Here is a 15,769-nt window from a genome sequence, read left to right on the forward strand (position 1 = left end):
ATTTTAAAAAAAAAACACAGAAAAAACACAGCAGCCATTGTCTGATACAGCCTTTAATATGTCAATACCTCACACAACACTGTGCCCCAGGAACACTTCCACATCTGAAATGAAGTCTGCAGCAGCTCCGTGGTCTGAAATAACAAGTGGTTGTTGCTTCTTTTTTTCAAAATAAGACACCTTTTTTCCTCCTGTAGCAAATACAATGTGATTTGTTTATGAATGAGGTTGCAGAGACATTTTATTCAAACAAACGTCTTTAAGTGGGAAAAATAAGGCTCTACGTTTCGCTGCGGTTGGGGGTCAAGCAGAAGAAAAACCAAGACGCAAATAATTACTATGCCAACCACCTCTGACACCACGAGAGCAGAACCCGAGAACTTTCTAATCCACCTAAATGTCAAAGCTACGTTCGCAGCCCTCCCTCCGTGTGAATCTCCACAGGCTGCCAAAAGGCCAGTGGTTAGTCATCTGTTTACTCCTGCAGCTGCTGGGTGTCATTGGGACTCTGAAGGAGAAATCCCATGATTCTCTCTGCCATTTCTGACAGCTCCCGCCCAGACCACATTAATCAGGGATTGTGGGCGAGCTAGGGGAAAGACGGCAAGCATGGATGGCTCCGGCCCAGGACAACTGAACCGAGGGAGGAGATCTGCGCCCAAAGATAACTTAGACGTCCAAACACTGCCGGGGTGCAATGCAGCCGGTTTCATTCACCCGCACAGAGCTCGTTAAACGGACGCTCTCTCTGAGGAAACGGCGAGTTTTTCATGTTGCCGGGTGAAATTGTGCTTTGAAATTAGCATAATTTAAGAAGTGTTGGCTTTTAAGAGGAGTTAAAAGAACCCCCCATCTTCAGCGTGTGCAAATTAGTTTCCAGGAAACAGATTTGCTGCTGAATTTTAGTTATTAGATTGGCGAGATTGGGTTGAATTTAATTCCTGAAAAAGCTATTTTCCCGACATTTTAATTATAAAACTGTACTTTCTACGTCTCCTATGTTTAATCACTTCATTAAGTTTTGTTAAAGGTATAATCAGTGAGCTGAAAGTTAACAGAAGATTAGCTCTCGTGCTGCAAGAAGGAAAACATGACCTTAAAACCGCTGCCATTCCCCAAAACGCTGGAAGATGTTTTAATAAAGGGACTAATACCAGACTTAACTGCTAAGTTATTAATATTTCCACATGCTAAAGATTTTAAAACAGTAATGTTCTTTATTACTTTGTAAAAAGGTGAAATATTTGCACGAATATTTAGATTTTAAATGCATTGATTTGTTCGGAAACAGGCCGTAAACACAACACTGACAAATATAGGGCTCATAACGTCAGTATGGCGTATGTCTTTTTTATTTACACTTCCAGTAGACACAAAGAAATGTGTCTACAGTATTTATTCGGCGCCACCAGCTGAATAATAGTTAAATGTTCGTGCTGACTTGCTTCCTACCAACTCCTGAGGGAAGCATTTTTCTCTTTAGCTGCTAAACGCTCTCCAGGTGGTCTCTAACCGAGTCTGTCTGCTGTTTGGGGCTGAGCAGGGAGCGTGCGGCGGATTTATCTGACGTTTCTTCTGTGGAAAGAATTCAGCCTGTTCCTACTGCTGGTAACGATTCTGATGAGAGCAAATCAAAACGGAAGAGTCGACGCAAGTTAAACCGAAACAAAGAGCTGGAAGACGTTAAAACGTTACGTAGAGGAGAGACTGTGCGGGACGCTGACGGCTCATTCAGGGGCATTTCCTTTATCTGTCTCACATGGATTTAGTCACTGCCCCGACCCCTTGACCCCACCATCACAAACATTGAACCCCTTTTTTTCACAAGGTCACATATCTTACAACATTTTGTCCCAAATCAGGAGAAAATTTGTTCAAACTCGTCTCCTGTCACACTCTCGCTAACACACATATCAGCTTTTTCTGTTGGTGCTGCTGATGTCTCCTCCCAACATAATTTTAAAAGGACTTAAAACCACGAATCAGGTTTATAAAGTGTGTTTTGTTGCTTAAAATACTGATATTGTTGCCACTATTCGACTGTATTGATGGGGGAAAAGATGCCATGCCTACTTAGGAGACAGGAAGTGTTTACCCTTACATCTGCGTATCTTCTAATGGGTCATCTTTGTTATAGAGGATCTTTGAAATAAACACAACAAGCAAAATACATCTGCAGCTTTGAGTTAGATTACTGAACAGAGATGTAATTCATATGGTCACTGTTGATTTGGCCTTAATCAGCACACAGAATAACACACTGCATCGCCCCCCAGACGACATCAGTCAGGGCGCAGCTCCATCTCTCCGCGGCTCTCACACCAAACACTTGTGTGCCAGACTGTTTACACTTGTAAGATTACGTGCATAATGAGGCTGCATTGTCTCGGCAGAGTGCTGCTTTAATTCTTTGATGCTGAACAAACTGTCCCTGGCACATTTGGGTAGGGGTGGAGAGATATCAAAGTCACTTTATTGAGATGAAAGAACTGGCCCAAACAGCAATCTGAGACATTAGTCATTCCTTCTTCTCGCTGACAGAAACATGCTCTCAATTTACGAGTCAGGTGCTCGCAGTGATTTCTGCCAGCCTTGTTCCTCCACATCATAAATTCCTCTTTATGCTCACTCATCCCACAGGCGGACCTCTATTCTTTGGCCTGCCTTGTCACAAAACACACCCCATGTTGGCATATTGGATGTCGTCCAGGCTGCCATTAGCAGTTACTGTGTCGCGTATACCGACGCAAACTGCACTGAATTTAAATAGACAGCAGTGATTGCGCCCCAAGGTGCACATTTGTGCTTTTTTTTTTTACAGGTTTCCATCAGCACTTTAATTCATTCTTTCTATGGTGTTGACTCTGCAGAGCTCCCACTTACACTGTGTTCATTTCCTCTAAATGCTTCACATGCAGCCACTGGCTCCCAATTTGTGTAATGAAGGTTTAATAGCCAATTGGAACATCCAATATCATTAACAGCCAGAGTTAGTCTCATCCAGGATTTTTATTTTTTATTTCTTTTGACAACCAGAGGTGTGAACGCTTCATAGGTGGAAAGTGTGATTAGCACCTGCTGTTTAATGTATGTCCTGTCTTTCCTGGAGCAGGAATCCACATATTACAACATCTCACATTACACCGCGGTGTTTGTTCTGTCTCAGCCTTTGAAGCCATCCTCACTTCCTCTCTTCTGCGTCTTCTAATATCTATTTTTTAAACACTTTCATACACTTTTGACCTTGTTTTGTTTCTCATTATCAAGCACTTTTCTGTACAACTGATTATTCCGGTGTTATTTTTGGAAACTGCGGGGGCACTGTGGCTCTGACACTTTTTACTAAAGGCTGCTTGTCATGTAAGCGATGCTGGGGTTGAAAGTTAATGTACTGATGTTGTTGTAAGTCATAAAAACTGGAGATAAAATGGAAATGCGGGACTGAGACAACAGCCGAATTAAAGCACAGACAGGTACGTTTGATTGTTTTTTAAAGGAGCTGTGCAGAAATGATCCTCGGCAAGTTTTATTCATTTTTTGCCCACAGACTTGCTCATATGTGATCTGATGGGAGCCCCCCACTGGTGCCGATTACTGCGCAGCACCTATGGCCCTAAAACTGCAAACACACAACACAAGTACTTTTTTTTTTTCTTCTTCTGGGGCTTGATGGAGATTATTTCTGACAGCCGCAATAACACAAAAATATAGATGGACGTTATTCAGTTGTTTACCACATTCGGTTCATGCACGGACATGGACGAGATCCCAACGACGACATCAGAGAGGTATATTCACTCTAACAATCACACTGCAGAAAACAACACCACTCAAAATATGTTTGCGTTTCCCATTATGCCCTCTAATGCATACTGACAGATTCTTCTTATTTGCATTGACATTTACGTGGTTGCCATGATTACCAGAGACTGATTGGAAGAGACAGAAAGCATGATTGAGACGGAAACACACTATCAACGTAAACAACTAAATTAGCAGGAGAAAACATTAATAAAATTGTTTTCTGGTCTTTGTGTAGAATCCATAATATTTACATAAATACAATCAGCATATTTTTACGGTTGGCTTGAGAATTTCCTTTCGATGTAAGCAGGCAGGCAGCTATGCATATAATATGAGGATTGCAGGCCTATAAATGCTTCCCTAAATGCTCTCATAACGACCTCAGGGTAGGTCTGTTCGTTGGAGCAATTTCAGTCTTGCGTTAAGGAAATGTTAGCTGTAATAATGCCTGTCAACATCTCAAGTCTGAAGTGTCCTGACTCCATTTTCATTCAAATAATCTGACCCCGCTCAGGACCCGAACGCTCGTCTCTGCGTCCCTTTTTTTCCCCCCACTTCCTCGTCTGGTCACGTGATCACCCGGTGGGGAGGTAGGGGGTGTCGCTGTGGTAGTTGTAGTCTGGACACACCTTCTGCACCAGCTTGTAGTCGGTGCTGTAGAAGGTGATGAAGATGCAGATGACTTTGAAGGGCTTGGAGCACAGCCAAGACACGTGGCTCTGCGTCTGCTCCTGCGGGCAGCTCTGCGAGGGGTCGTGGGCACACAGCGAGTTCCTGGTGCCCTTCTCCACCTTCTCGTACTCCACCCTGCAGTTGAACAGCTTGGTGTCCTTCGTCTCCAGAGCCGTCTGCTGCTGCTGGTGGTGATGGTGATGGAACTGCTGGTGCGGCTGGTGGACTTGAAACTCCACGGCTTTCGTCGGCGGCACGAGTCCCACGGACACGTTGCCCTGACCGGTGGAGTTGTGGCGGAAGTAGACGCTGAACGTCCCGTTCCCGTGATCCACGATTTTCCCAGTGATGAGAAGGTTGAGCTTCACCGTCTTGATGTTGGAGTGGAAGTCGCCCCAGCCGAACATCTTCTTGAACTTACCGGTCTTGACGATGGGCCTCCGTTTTGTCCTGGATCGAGGGTCGCGGGGGTTCGAAGCGTTGTAAAGCCAGCTCCACTGCTCCCGCTTAGAGAACGAGTCCGTGTCGTCGTAGTTCAGATCCAGAGACGTGAAGTTCTCCTTGTCGTAGAGGGTCTGAGACAGCAGGCGGCTGATGGACAAGGCCTTGCTGCTTTCACTCCAGTAGGTTTTCACTTTGGCCTTGGAGCTCTCTCTCACGTCTGAATTTCCTGAACTTGGTGAATCCGCACTCGTAACCTGCGAGAACACAGAAAAAATAAAGCAATTCAATCACGGGGTTCGTACCTCCAATCAGGCTGCATAAAATATCTCTACATTATCTCTAATCTGCTCCGGTATCTAGAACTGCATCAAATTGTTCTAAAAGACATGAGAACACACAAATTGTGTTTGGGAATATTACAGCTTTAATGAGGAGATATGCAAAGTGACTTATGTCCCTTTAAATCAACCTCTCCTCCAAAGACAGCTTCAGTTGTTTCACCAAACGCCCAACAACACATTTATTTGTTTCGATGACAAAGTGGCCGTGGGAATTACGACTTAACATACAACGTCTTCTTACCAAAACACGCCCAACATAGGAATGCAGGAACGACTGAAGAACGATTGCATGCATTGATTTGTTCTGCAGCGTCTCACTGGAGATCCTAGCACAATGTAGGCACACGCTGCAGCCTGCGTGTTGCTGCTACGTGTGATAAAGCATGAAGAAAGAAGACTTCTGTTTAGGTTCAGGTCATGTTGATAAAACAGCAGCTAAGGGTGAACTCCCTACCAGCTCCGGAAAACATGACCTCTGCCAAAATCTGTTTTTCTCTGGTTCTACTTTTTATAGGTTTGTGTTTGTGTAAAATGAACTTTTGTTTTATTGTAAACACGATTCGGCTTCTTCCAAATCAAATATTCTCATTGAGGTCTTTGACTTGCAGAAACTGACGACTGGTTAAGAAACCAAAAGATGCTAAATGTTTTTCAGAGCCTGACTAATGCAAAGAAACATGTTGATGTTTAAACAACAGAATACTAATGTTTTAACTCAGGAAGAGTTCACAGATCAATATCTGGTACAATAACCTTGTTTTTAATCACAGCTTTCATGCCTCTCTGCATGCTCTCCTCCAGTCTGTCTCAGTGCTGCTGGGTGACGTTCGGCCGCTCTCAGAGCAGCTCAGCTTTGTTCGATGGCTTGTGACCGTCCATCTCCCTCTTGGAGGTTTTCAGTGTGGTTCACATCTGGACTGGGCTGAACCGTGACGTGAAGAGAGAGATGCTGATTTAAGGAACATTTAGATCGGCCTGTGCATTTTATTCAGAGCTGTATGTGTGTTTGAAGTTAGAATGTTGTTGCAATCGGACAAAGGTTTAGAGAGTTGTCGGTTAATCTCGAATAAATCTTGGATGCAAGCACATCTGGTAAAACACCAGGTGAGTTATAATTGACAAACTATTTTTAGATGGATATTTGAGGGGCTATTATTGAAAGCATTTTCTGTAATCAAAACTAATTCTAGGAACTTCTTCTAAATCAAAGACTCCAGAAAATCAGAGGATTGTGCTTTCTTGGACCATTGTTCCTTGGAATTACTTTATCTTCACTTCTCTTGCCAGTGTTCAGTGCCAAAGCAGGAGTCAACATTGTCCTTATCCAGGAAGGTAGAAAGTGTGCGGACATGAGGTGTTAGATTATTTGTCGGCTAATTGGCTGGAACTACAAACGAACTTACTGTCATGCAAAGATATTGTAAAAAAGCATTGAACAGGATAGTCCAATGTCATCGCTCTGCGTGGCTTTAGCCTTGGTTAGACCCATGCTGCGTCTGAGTGCAAATCTGTTGATGGTGTGTGTCATCCTACAAGCAGAAAATACTCAAACAGGAAGAAAAGAGAGGATTTATCCACACACCTGGATGTCAGCACCTTTAACAAACGGTGTTAACGATGTAACCGACTCGTACAGTGTGTGAAACGTCGTGCGCGGCGCGTCTTAATCAAGATTAAGGGTATTCCTGCCATACATCGAGATGAATGAAGCGCTGCTCGGGTGCAGACGTGATGCAACAGCAGACTATTACCTGCTGAATGTGGCCTGAATGGATGATTGATGATTCATTTTGTGTCTCTCCTCTAACAATCACACAGATGAGAGAGCGAAGATTCCCCGCGCGCCCCACGGAGGCCGGTGACAGTGACGTCCAAACCCGGGCCGAGGAACGTGACAGCAGATCTATCTGGTCGAAGCGTTTACATTTCGTACCTTCACCCCGCGATCGATACTCTGAAAATAAGGTCCTCTCTCATTCAGAAAGTCCACTGAATGACATTGTGCCACTGAAACCCAGAGAGTGTGGAGCTCTCTCTGTTTAAAGCGTTTGGGGAGTTGTGATCTCTCTCTGAAGCATGCGTTCCTTTTATGAACTTCAGAGTGAAGGACTTTGAAAAGATGGCCTCCAGTTGTTTTGAAGAGGCCTCGATGATGAATGACCTGATGCGGATGAACCGTTAGTGGCATTGTGGAGACTTTGGCTGAGTGGCTGTTACATCTCTCTCGCTCTCCGGATAAAGGAACATCGCCCGAGCGTTTTCTAAATGCAACATGAAACGTGGAGTCAAATCAAAGCCGTTTCTATTTACAGGAAACATTTGGAAGAAGCCAAATCTTTACTGCCTGTAAAGATAAAAAGGAAGTAGGATGTTTGCAGTGACGAGGTGAAGCGAAATATGAATTAATGCAGCTTCCGTGCGCGGCGGGGCAGTTAAACTGTATTAATGAACACCTCCTTTTGTCTTTCATCGCTGGAAACAAAAGTCTGTCATGTTGCCTCGCTGGTGATGAATTGTGAAAAGATAAAGTGAGGGTGAGGATGAGGGAGGCTTCCTGTGCAGGATTTATTGGCACCATTATAGTCCAGCATAAAGCTCCTTAGGATGTAAAAGGAGCAGTGAAACAGCATCTTATAGACTGCCGGCCAGGCAGCCGTAAAGACCATTATGACTTTATGGTTCAGTCTTTACACTTTGGTTTAATGATGTTTAAGGTTAAAGCTTGTTTCAGTGGCTTATGTCTGTTTAAAACGGTAAAAATAACTGCGTTTTATAGGATAATACAGCAGCTATTTTAAGAAGTAGATTTACAAGGTCAAAATGTATGCTCAAGAAAGAAAAGATACTAGACTTCCTTTCAACACGTACAGGATTTGCTCACATAGATTTCTGACACTTTCTCTCTTAAAAATCTATATGTTAAATAAAAATAAATATATAACTTGTCTCTACATGACCTTTGACCTGTAATCCAAACTGTAATCCGCACTTATTTTCATGAATTTTCCCATTCTGAGTTGTGATAAGGCTCCACTCTCTAATGATCATGTGGAGTATGATTTTCTTGCGCAGTAATTACTGAAGCCTCTCTGTAACCGAGTTTCAGTCTCAATGGAGTCCTGAACCAGATCAAGGGATATTAGGAAACCGCTTTGAGCCGGTTTAAGTGACTGTCAGGCTAATTAGTGACTGTGTGTGTGTGGATTCTACATTTTTAGTTGTAGACGGAGAGTATTTCCTGAACAATGCAGATCCCGGCAGGTTCAGGACACGGCTGGTTCAAGTTTTATCATTTTGTCAGCCAGGAAATTAGATTTCCTTCTACAGTGTGTTTTGAAAAGCACCTTAATTTTCTGCAACTTCCTGTTATGAATACTTTTGTTGGAGGAGGTGTCGCTGGAATCAATTTTTTTTTTTCCAAAAGGGATTTCTTCACCATTTCCCTCCGAGATTATCAAAATTACACAGCGTGCCCAGTCATCACCAGACCCGAGTCCTTGTTGTGCGAACTGGCTCTGTTGTCACCGCCGTTATTTATGGTCCCCAAACTGTGACACGCAATTAGCTTTCATCTAAAGCACCTGACAGTCTCTGGATTAGAGCACTCCGAGGCACATTCACAGAGACCCCACTTCACGGATTAGAAGCCCAACCTGTAATCCAGCCCGGGGAGATTAGGCAGATCAGAGGCAGTCCTGACTAAAGCAACGTTTATATCCAGAACACCCCGACTGACTGCACCAACACTCGGAGGGCCAAGATTTACCTCTCGCCGGCTTCACAAACATGCAAGCAGGCACAAAGAGTGTTTGTGTGTGTGTGTGTGAGTGCGAGTGTGTGTGTGTGTAAGATGCATGAATGTGCCCGAAAGAGATACTGCAGAGAGAAAAGTGCTGTCGGATAAAGGGCGGGAGGAAAACAAACATGGCAGCGTAAAGGTCAACAGTCACACTTTGATAACTTTGGGCTTAACAGATATTGGTTTGTCAATATTAGGTTTTATTACACCTCACCTAAAGAAGGAACTTTATTGCCCACAACAAAAACATGACATTTATTCTGCACGTTATAGGCTCTATTTATTTGTACTGTTATTGTATTAATTTAATTTCAGCACTGCAGCAGTGTTCCCATCTTATTTTGCGTGTGACCCCTCAGTCAGGTTGGATTTGGTTATGATCTGTGAGCGGATCAGTCTAAGAGCGATCTACTAATCTAAACAGATTATTTGAATTAAATATTTTTCAGAGACGACAAATAAATAAAACTATTCAGAATTTTACAAGAAAAAAGCAAAAATTCAAGAAAAATTGTGGAAAAAACGGAATAAAAATGTATCCAATCTTTTTCTTTATACCACTTTAAAGGACCACAATCCAGTCAGGCATTATGTGTAGCTGAAACAATTATTTGTTAATCAATTAGTCTAAAAATAATTTATTTTGATGATCCATTAATTGTTAAAAATAAACTGTGAGGGGACGCTGCATTTTCTTTGACCTCTGTGATAACAGGTTACATTTAACCGACATCTTTTGAAGCCTCAACTTGAGCTTTAGGAAATTAGAAACGTTGCACAATTTTCCTGCATTTTATCGACCACACCATTTAAATATTAATCAAGGAAACGATCTGCTGCTTAATTTAAGATGAAATAAGTTAGTTTCTGCCCAAATACGGACATTTAGATTTAATATAGACAGCAGTCAGGACAGTGTTGCGACCTGCACGACGTCTCGCTCCCCATGTTTGTGGAGAACCTGGTGCTAAATCACTTGTAGCCGACACAATTCTGGAATTGCGAAGCAGCTCCATCGCTTCTGCTGGCCGTGGACGTAGGCCGCACCGACCTCCCTCTGGTGCTCCATCAGAGTCCCAGGGGCGCGAAGGAGCAGAGTTTACTGTTCGACTCTGCTATCAACTGAACTAGGAAGAGGGTCACTGTATAATTCTGTGTGTTACACCACAGGGAGTTAACGTTTATAATATTTACAACAGATAGAAGCTCCTTTATTAAATCTAGTATATAGAAAACGTCATCCTGCAGCTGTGTTTGAGATATTTTACCAGACATCTATTAGTTTTCTAATCTGTACAATATAAAAGTCTATTATCAGACTCATGAAGAATAAATCTGCTGATGTTCTGTAGTTTATTTAATGTCAACAAAAACCATAAAAAGACGAGTACACCTTATAAGACTGTATATCTTACTCCTTTATGCCCCAGCACTTAAATTGTGTCCAAAAACAAAGAGACATCAACACTTTCACCATTTTCTCAAACAGTGTTTTTCTTTTGAGTCAGTCCTCAAAAAAGTGTCTTAATCCACCGCTAAAAGTAGTCCCTAACAAATGAATAATTTAGTCCTGTTTGAGGCACGTTTGATAAAAAGTACAGTGACCAGCTATTTTTAGGAAATGACTCAGCCTTTAAAGAACAAATAAAAGCATGTTTTAGTGATTGGCTTTTAAAGATTCATGTCTTCAGTAGGAGCTCAAGGTTAAGTACGACAAACACAGCAGACCTGAGGAGGTGTGTGGGTTTGATCTTTTCCTGGAGTTGGTTGACAATAAGAAATATTTAGCTTTTTGTCTGCCTTATCTTTTCAGACTCACTTTTGTTCAAGAGTCTGCCTTATTGGGAAAATATGGCGGCCTGTCCGGAAATCTAAAACTTTTTGGAGGATGTATAATCGCACTTTAAACATTCAGAGTGTATTTTTGATGTGCAAAGGGGATCGCTGGTATGGAAAGAAACATGGTGCAAGAAAAAGCAGGAACAGAGGAATGAGATAAGAAACCAACATTTGAATCAAAATGTGATGTCAGTCGTTCGGATGTTCGCTCACGCTGCCGATCCACTGTCCATAAAATCTCTAAAATTTTTGAACGTTAAAAGAATTAACTCTGATTGTTGCACTTTTAGGCATATGTTCTGTCACCATGAAATACTTTTACAAGCTTTAAAGAAATTACAAAAAAGTTAAAGATGTCGCTTTAGAATTACACTTCATAAGAGACAAACAATTAGAGATGAACGAATGGAAACGTCCATCAGTGGACGTGTAGAGACTGTACCGCTAAGAGACTTTAAACTGTGTACATAAAAACATATCAAAGTCCGGATGTGTTTAACTGTCTATTTACTAAAATATAACAAAAGATTCTAATATGAAAAAGGAAAACCTCGTCGTGACATGACGACAGAAAATATCAGAGCCCTTCTCCCCCCGCTTTGTCTGAAGCCAGCCAAACAACTGAACAGGTATATGAGCGAAACCACACCCAGGAAGTGAGACATAAACCATAAAAGGAGTGCAATAATGCTGATTATAGCTCCTACAGGAGGCCAAAATATACGCCTTTTTTTGTCCTTGGCATCAGTGTAGCAGCTATATATCCTGTCGGTATATTTAGACCCTGCCTTCTCTGTGAATGTCTTTCTAATTCTGCTCATAGAAATCGTTGGAGTATTATTCCAGGAAAACTAACAGGAAGTTAGTTTAGTTAGTTAGTTTTCCTCCCTAAAGTTGTCAGAAAAATTAAATTAGAATAAAATTTAAATATTAAACTCCAGTCAAAGGTATTCGAACGTTTCTCTCAATCAGATGTAGAAGGCTCAGAATTTGTAAACTTCCTGCCCTGCAGTGTGTAAGTAGGAGTCTCCCTCCCTGCAAACCCCATTAAACTGTGTGTTAATATTATTCCCAGGTTGGGTGTATGAGGCAGAATCCCTCGACAAGATAACACAAACAGCATCAGCATGCACAAGTCCTTTAGGAAACGACTCTCAGATTGCCAGATGCAGCGTATATGCAGGCTGTTGGACAAACATAAATGCTATCTACTCTTGGCGAGGCTGTGATAAGGCGCAGGCGTCCGCTCTTTGAAACAGGAAGATAAACAACCCCCGGCTTCCCTCGGGAGCTCGGAGGATATTCTATGGGCCGGACCCCCGAACAGCCAACAAATTCCACCTTTAATGGAACCACCGGAGGAGCCGGATGACTCGGCGGTGGGCTGTACACAAAAAAACCTTGCGAGGAAGAATAAGAGTGTGTGTCAGTTTTCATTTACCTGAATGCTGCGGCTGCTCTGACTGCTGTGTGGGGAGGATTTGTGAGTGCGACAGTTCAGGTTTAACAGAGCTGGAATAGAGAGGGAGCTGACGGCTGATTTGCAATCTTCACTGGATGCTCAGAGTATTCAGAGATTCGTAAATTAGTTGTCCTTTTAATGTTTTAAAAGTTTTTTAATATGTAAGGTATTAAAGTGATGCTCTTCAGAGAGGCTTAAAGTGTGAGGAGCTGTAAGGGGTGAGAGTTTGTCTCAAGGACATGTCGTGGGATCAAACCTGTGACCTTTCTGGTGTGAGATCTGACGTCTCGCTCCACCACTCCCAGCAGAAAGCTTATTTTAATCTAATTTAGGACTTTGAGATGCCATGAATCACAAGCATTTCTACCACAAGACGCTCAAGAAGATGTTCAAGAAATGTCTTCAACTCAGAGCCAGTAAAAAGGAAATATTCCTCCACGCAGGAAGCCAGTTTAAGACTCTTTAGTGTGTTGATGCCGTCTTTTAGAGAATTTTCCTACTGGGCTCTTGGGGAATGATTGTCGTCATAGTCGTTTACAGTGAATTTAACTTGTCTCGCCTTATGAAGTCCCCCCGTCGCTGAGCTGATGGATCAACTTAGGGCATTTGACGCCCACTAAGAGTTTAGGTCTATATTCTCCCACTGATATCAAAGTGTTACCTGAGGGGGGTCAGAGATGATGACAAATCACAAAGTGTGTCAAGACATCACAGGCGGCTGAGGATGGAGCCGAGTCCTATCACTGCTGCAGCGCTTTGAGGGGCCAGGGCACAATTATCACCATGACTTCTGAGGAGGATAAATACTGTACGCGGACAGACTGCGGGATATTAGAGCCGGGCAGTTTGAAGAAGAAGAAGAAGACGAGGGAGGAGGAGGTGGTGGTGGAGGAGAGTGGGGGGAGGAAGAAGAAAAAAAAACGTAGCCACCAGTTCTTCAACTTACCCAGAGGAAAAATGCATAATCATATTATTTCACACACGACTTGGTTCAAAGGCGGCCAAAATAAGTTTGTGAGGTTCCCATGGGTCTGTCAATCTGTTGAAGGAGCTGCAGGCGAAAGCTTAGGATGCACCGAGTACGAAACAATTATGATCATCCCATTAAAGCATAGCGAAGCAATTTGGCAGCCCAGTCTGGAAAAAAACACACTCCCATCTAGTGATGCTGCGAGATCAGCTCGCACTAACATAATGCTATTGGACATATAAGGCCCATACTGAATGATTAATGCCTGTCTTTATTTGTGACAATAAGAGAGTCCGTGTTAGTTAATGTTATTGCTGCTGAAATCGAAGAATCCTTGTTTTCCTTCTGAGGCCCCGTAAAGTAAAAAAAAGAGCGGAGGGGGGGTGAAATGATTAGTGCGCTTAGTCAGCTGTGAAATTGAGTTTATGGTTTTCAAGACGGTGAATTCAATTCGATAATGGGTATTAAGTTGTAGAGAATAATTAATAGTAATTGACTTCTTTCCATCACTATGCAAATTAAACACAGATAACACCACGGGAGCTTTTTAAGGCCAGTCAAGTTTGCAGGGATTAAGTTTATGGAATTTTTGTTGCAGAGAGGAGTGGCTCCTGTTCGCCTTTGATTGCTTTGTTGACAGATTTATCAGCGGGTGAGGGGTTACTGTCTATCCGAGGATTAAAGGAATTGGGTTGTCACAAACTGTCAAGGCATTGAGTTAGGAGCATTCTGGTGTGTTTGTCATAATGGGCTCAGGCTGCTGTGCGACCGCTCTGTCAAATATATCCTCATTGAACTGCGTCTGTAAATGTGGAGAAAGGAGGGGAGATGCAAAAGGTTGAATGGGGGGAGATATTTCAGCGGGACTGTTTGCGGCGTGGATTTGTCAAGATGCAGATTTGGATTTGGAGACGCTTGTGTTCACACTTACATTTGTTGATTTGTGAAGTGCTGGTGCATACAGCGGTTACAAATCTGGCTCGTGAAGGTGAGATTTCTCATTACAGGACTGGAATTGAATGACAACACCTTTAAAAACAGCCTCTAACTCTTTTCAAACACGTGAAGAATGAGTCTGAAAAATAACAAACCAACATTGGCGCACTTTTACAGCATCAGCCTGCAGTTTGCATGAATTTGCAGCAACAATTCTGACTTAAATTTACAATGCTGTCCCTGCATCACCAGAAACTATTAAATATTTCTGTCTGTAAACATTCCCAGATATTCCTTCCACCAGACGAACATTGATCACACGTGTTGCAGAGATGTTAAATGATCGGAACGTCAAACAAAAGGTCACATCAAAATGACATTTAACTCACCAGAGAGATGAGTGACAGCAGCAGAGCAGCAGCCCGCAGACATGTGGTCTTCATGCCTCTTCTTTGTGGAGCGTCTCCTCTCATGTCAAGCCGTCCTTGATCTTCTCAGCCGGGAGAAAAAGAAACCTCCTTCTGACTGAGCCGCTATCAGCTGCCGGACTTGAGGAGAAATAAAGAGTGAGGCAGGCGGTCCTGAGGCGAGAAAGCAGAGATGAGTCTTCTCAGGCTCATTCAGGAGGGTCAGGCAGGATGTTCAGACGAGTCTTAATGTGGGATGGCTGCTTTTCTGAGGTTTGGAGGTGCTGTGCTGGGAACCGAGGTGTTTGTACATCTGAGTGTCAGTGTGGAGGGACGTTTTATATAGCGCGCTCTGAGGTTCAGAGAGAGAGAACGAGTGGGGGGAGGGATGGAGAGACAAATAGAGTGAGTGAGGAAGGGGGAGGAGAAGGGGGAGCGGAGAAAGAGGTTCACATTATAGAGTTTTTGAGGAGCAACTTTTCTTCCAGCATCGTCAGGGGCTGACATCTAGTGGCTGATGCCCTCCTCTACATCAGCTGTACAAACAGTCAGGTGCACAAAGCTGCCATGTTGGGAAGGTGCCGACGAAAACCTGCTTTTAACTACAAAACAAAAACATTTAGTCTTGTTTAGGCGCTTTTTGTTGGCATGTAGTTTACGCTTTAAGCTTTCAAGTGTTAAATCAATGTATTAGAAGGCTGGTAGTATTAGTTTCAGCTTTCAGTGGCGGCATTTGAGTACATCCTGCCAAGGCTCTTCCAGACCCAGGGAAGACGTTTAAAAGCTCTTTACGGGCTGAGAGCTGAACTAATCATACATACTCAATTGGCATGACAAGAAGGGGTGAGTAGTTTGCACATCCATCCACAGTCTGCTACAGGTGCAGGACAAAAAAAAAAACAGCAACAAAGAAAGGCAGAAATGCAGAGGCTGTCCTCAGTCTGACATCTTTGCAACACTTTAGGTGCAGCCTTTAAGATCTTTGACAGGGAGATTTCAGACATCCTCCTTTCCTTATTCGCTGCACTGACACTGATAGGTAAAACGGAGTGGCCCTTTAAAAAGCAGCTTTTAGCAAAAATAAAAATACACCTT

At 42.9% G+C, this 15,769-nt stretch overlaps 1 protein-coding gene across 1 annotated transcript; it reads right to left on the minus strand.

Moving 5' to 3' along the window:
• Positions 1-4,379: 4,379 nt before the first annotated feature.
• LOC138584510 (neurexophilin-1) lies at positions 4,380-14,740 on the minus strand. The gene is made up of 2 exons (XM_069656765.1): positions 14,657-14,740; positions 4,380-5,174 (listed from the first exon to the last, which is right to left on the minus strand). The coding sequence occupies exons 1-2, from the start codon at positions 14,738-14,740 to the stop codon at positions 4,380-4,382; spliced, it is 879 nt and encodes a 292-aa protein (XP_069512866.1).
• Between the last annotated feature and the right edge of the window lie 1,029 nt (positions 14,741-15,769).

This window comes from Semicossyphus pulcher, unplaced genomic scaffold (genome assembly GCF_022749685.1).
Source record: "Semicossyphus pulcher isolate SPU_LCO1_2020_fin unplaced genomic scaffold, fSemPul1.0.p SCAF_9, whole genome shotgun sequence".
NCBI classification, from domain to species: Eukaryota; Metazoa; Chordata; class Actinopteri; order Labriformes; family Labridae; genus Semicossyphus; species Semicossyphus pulcher.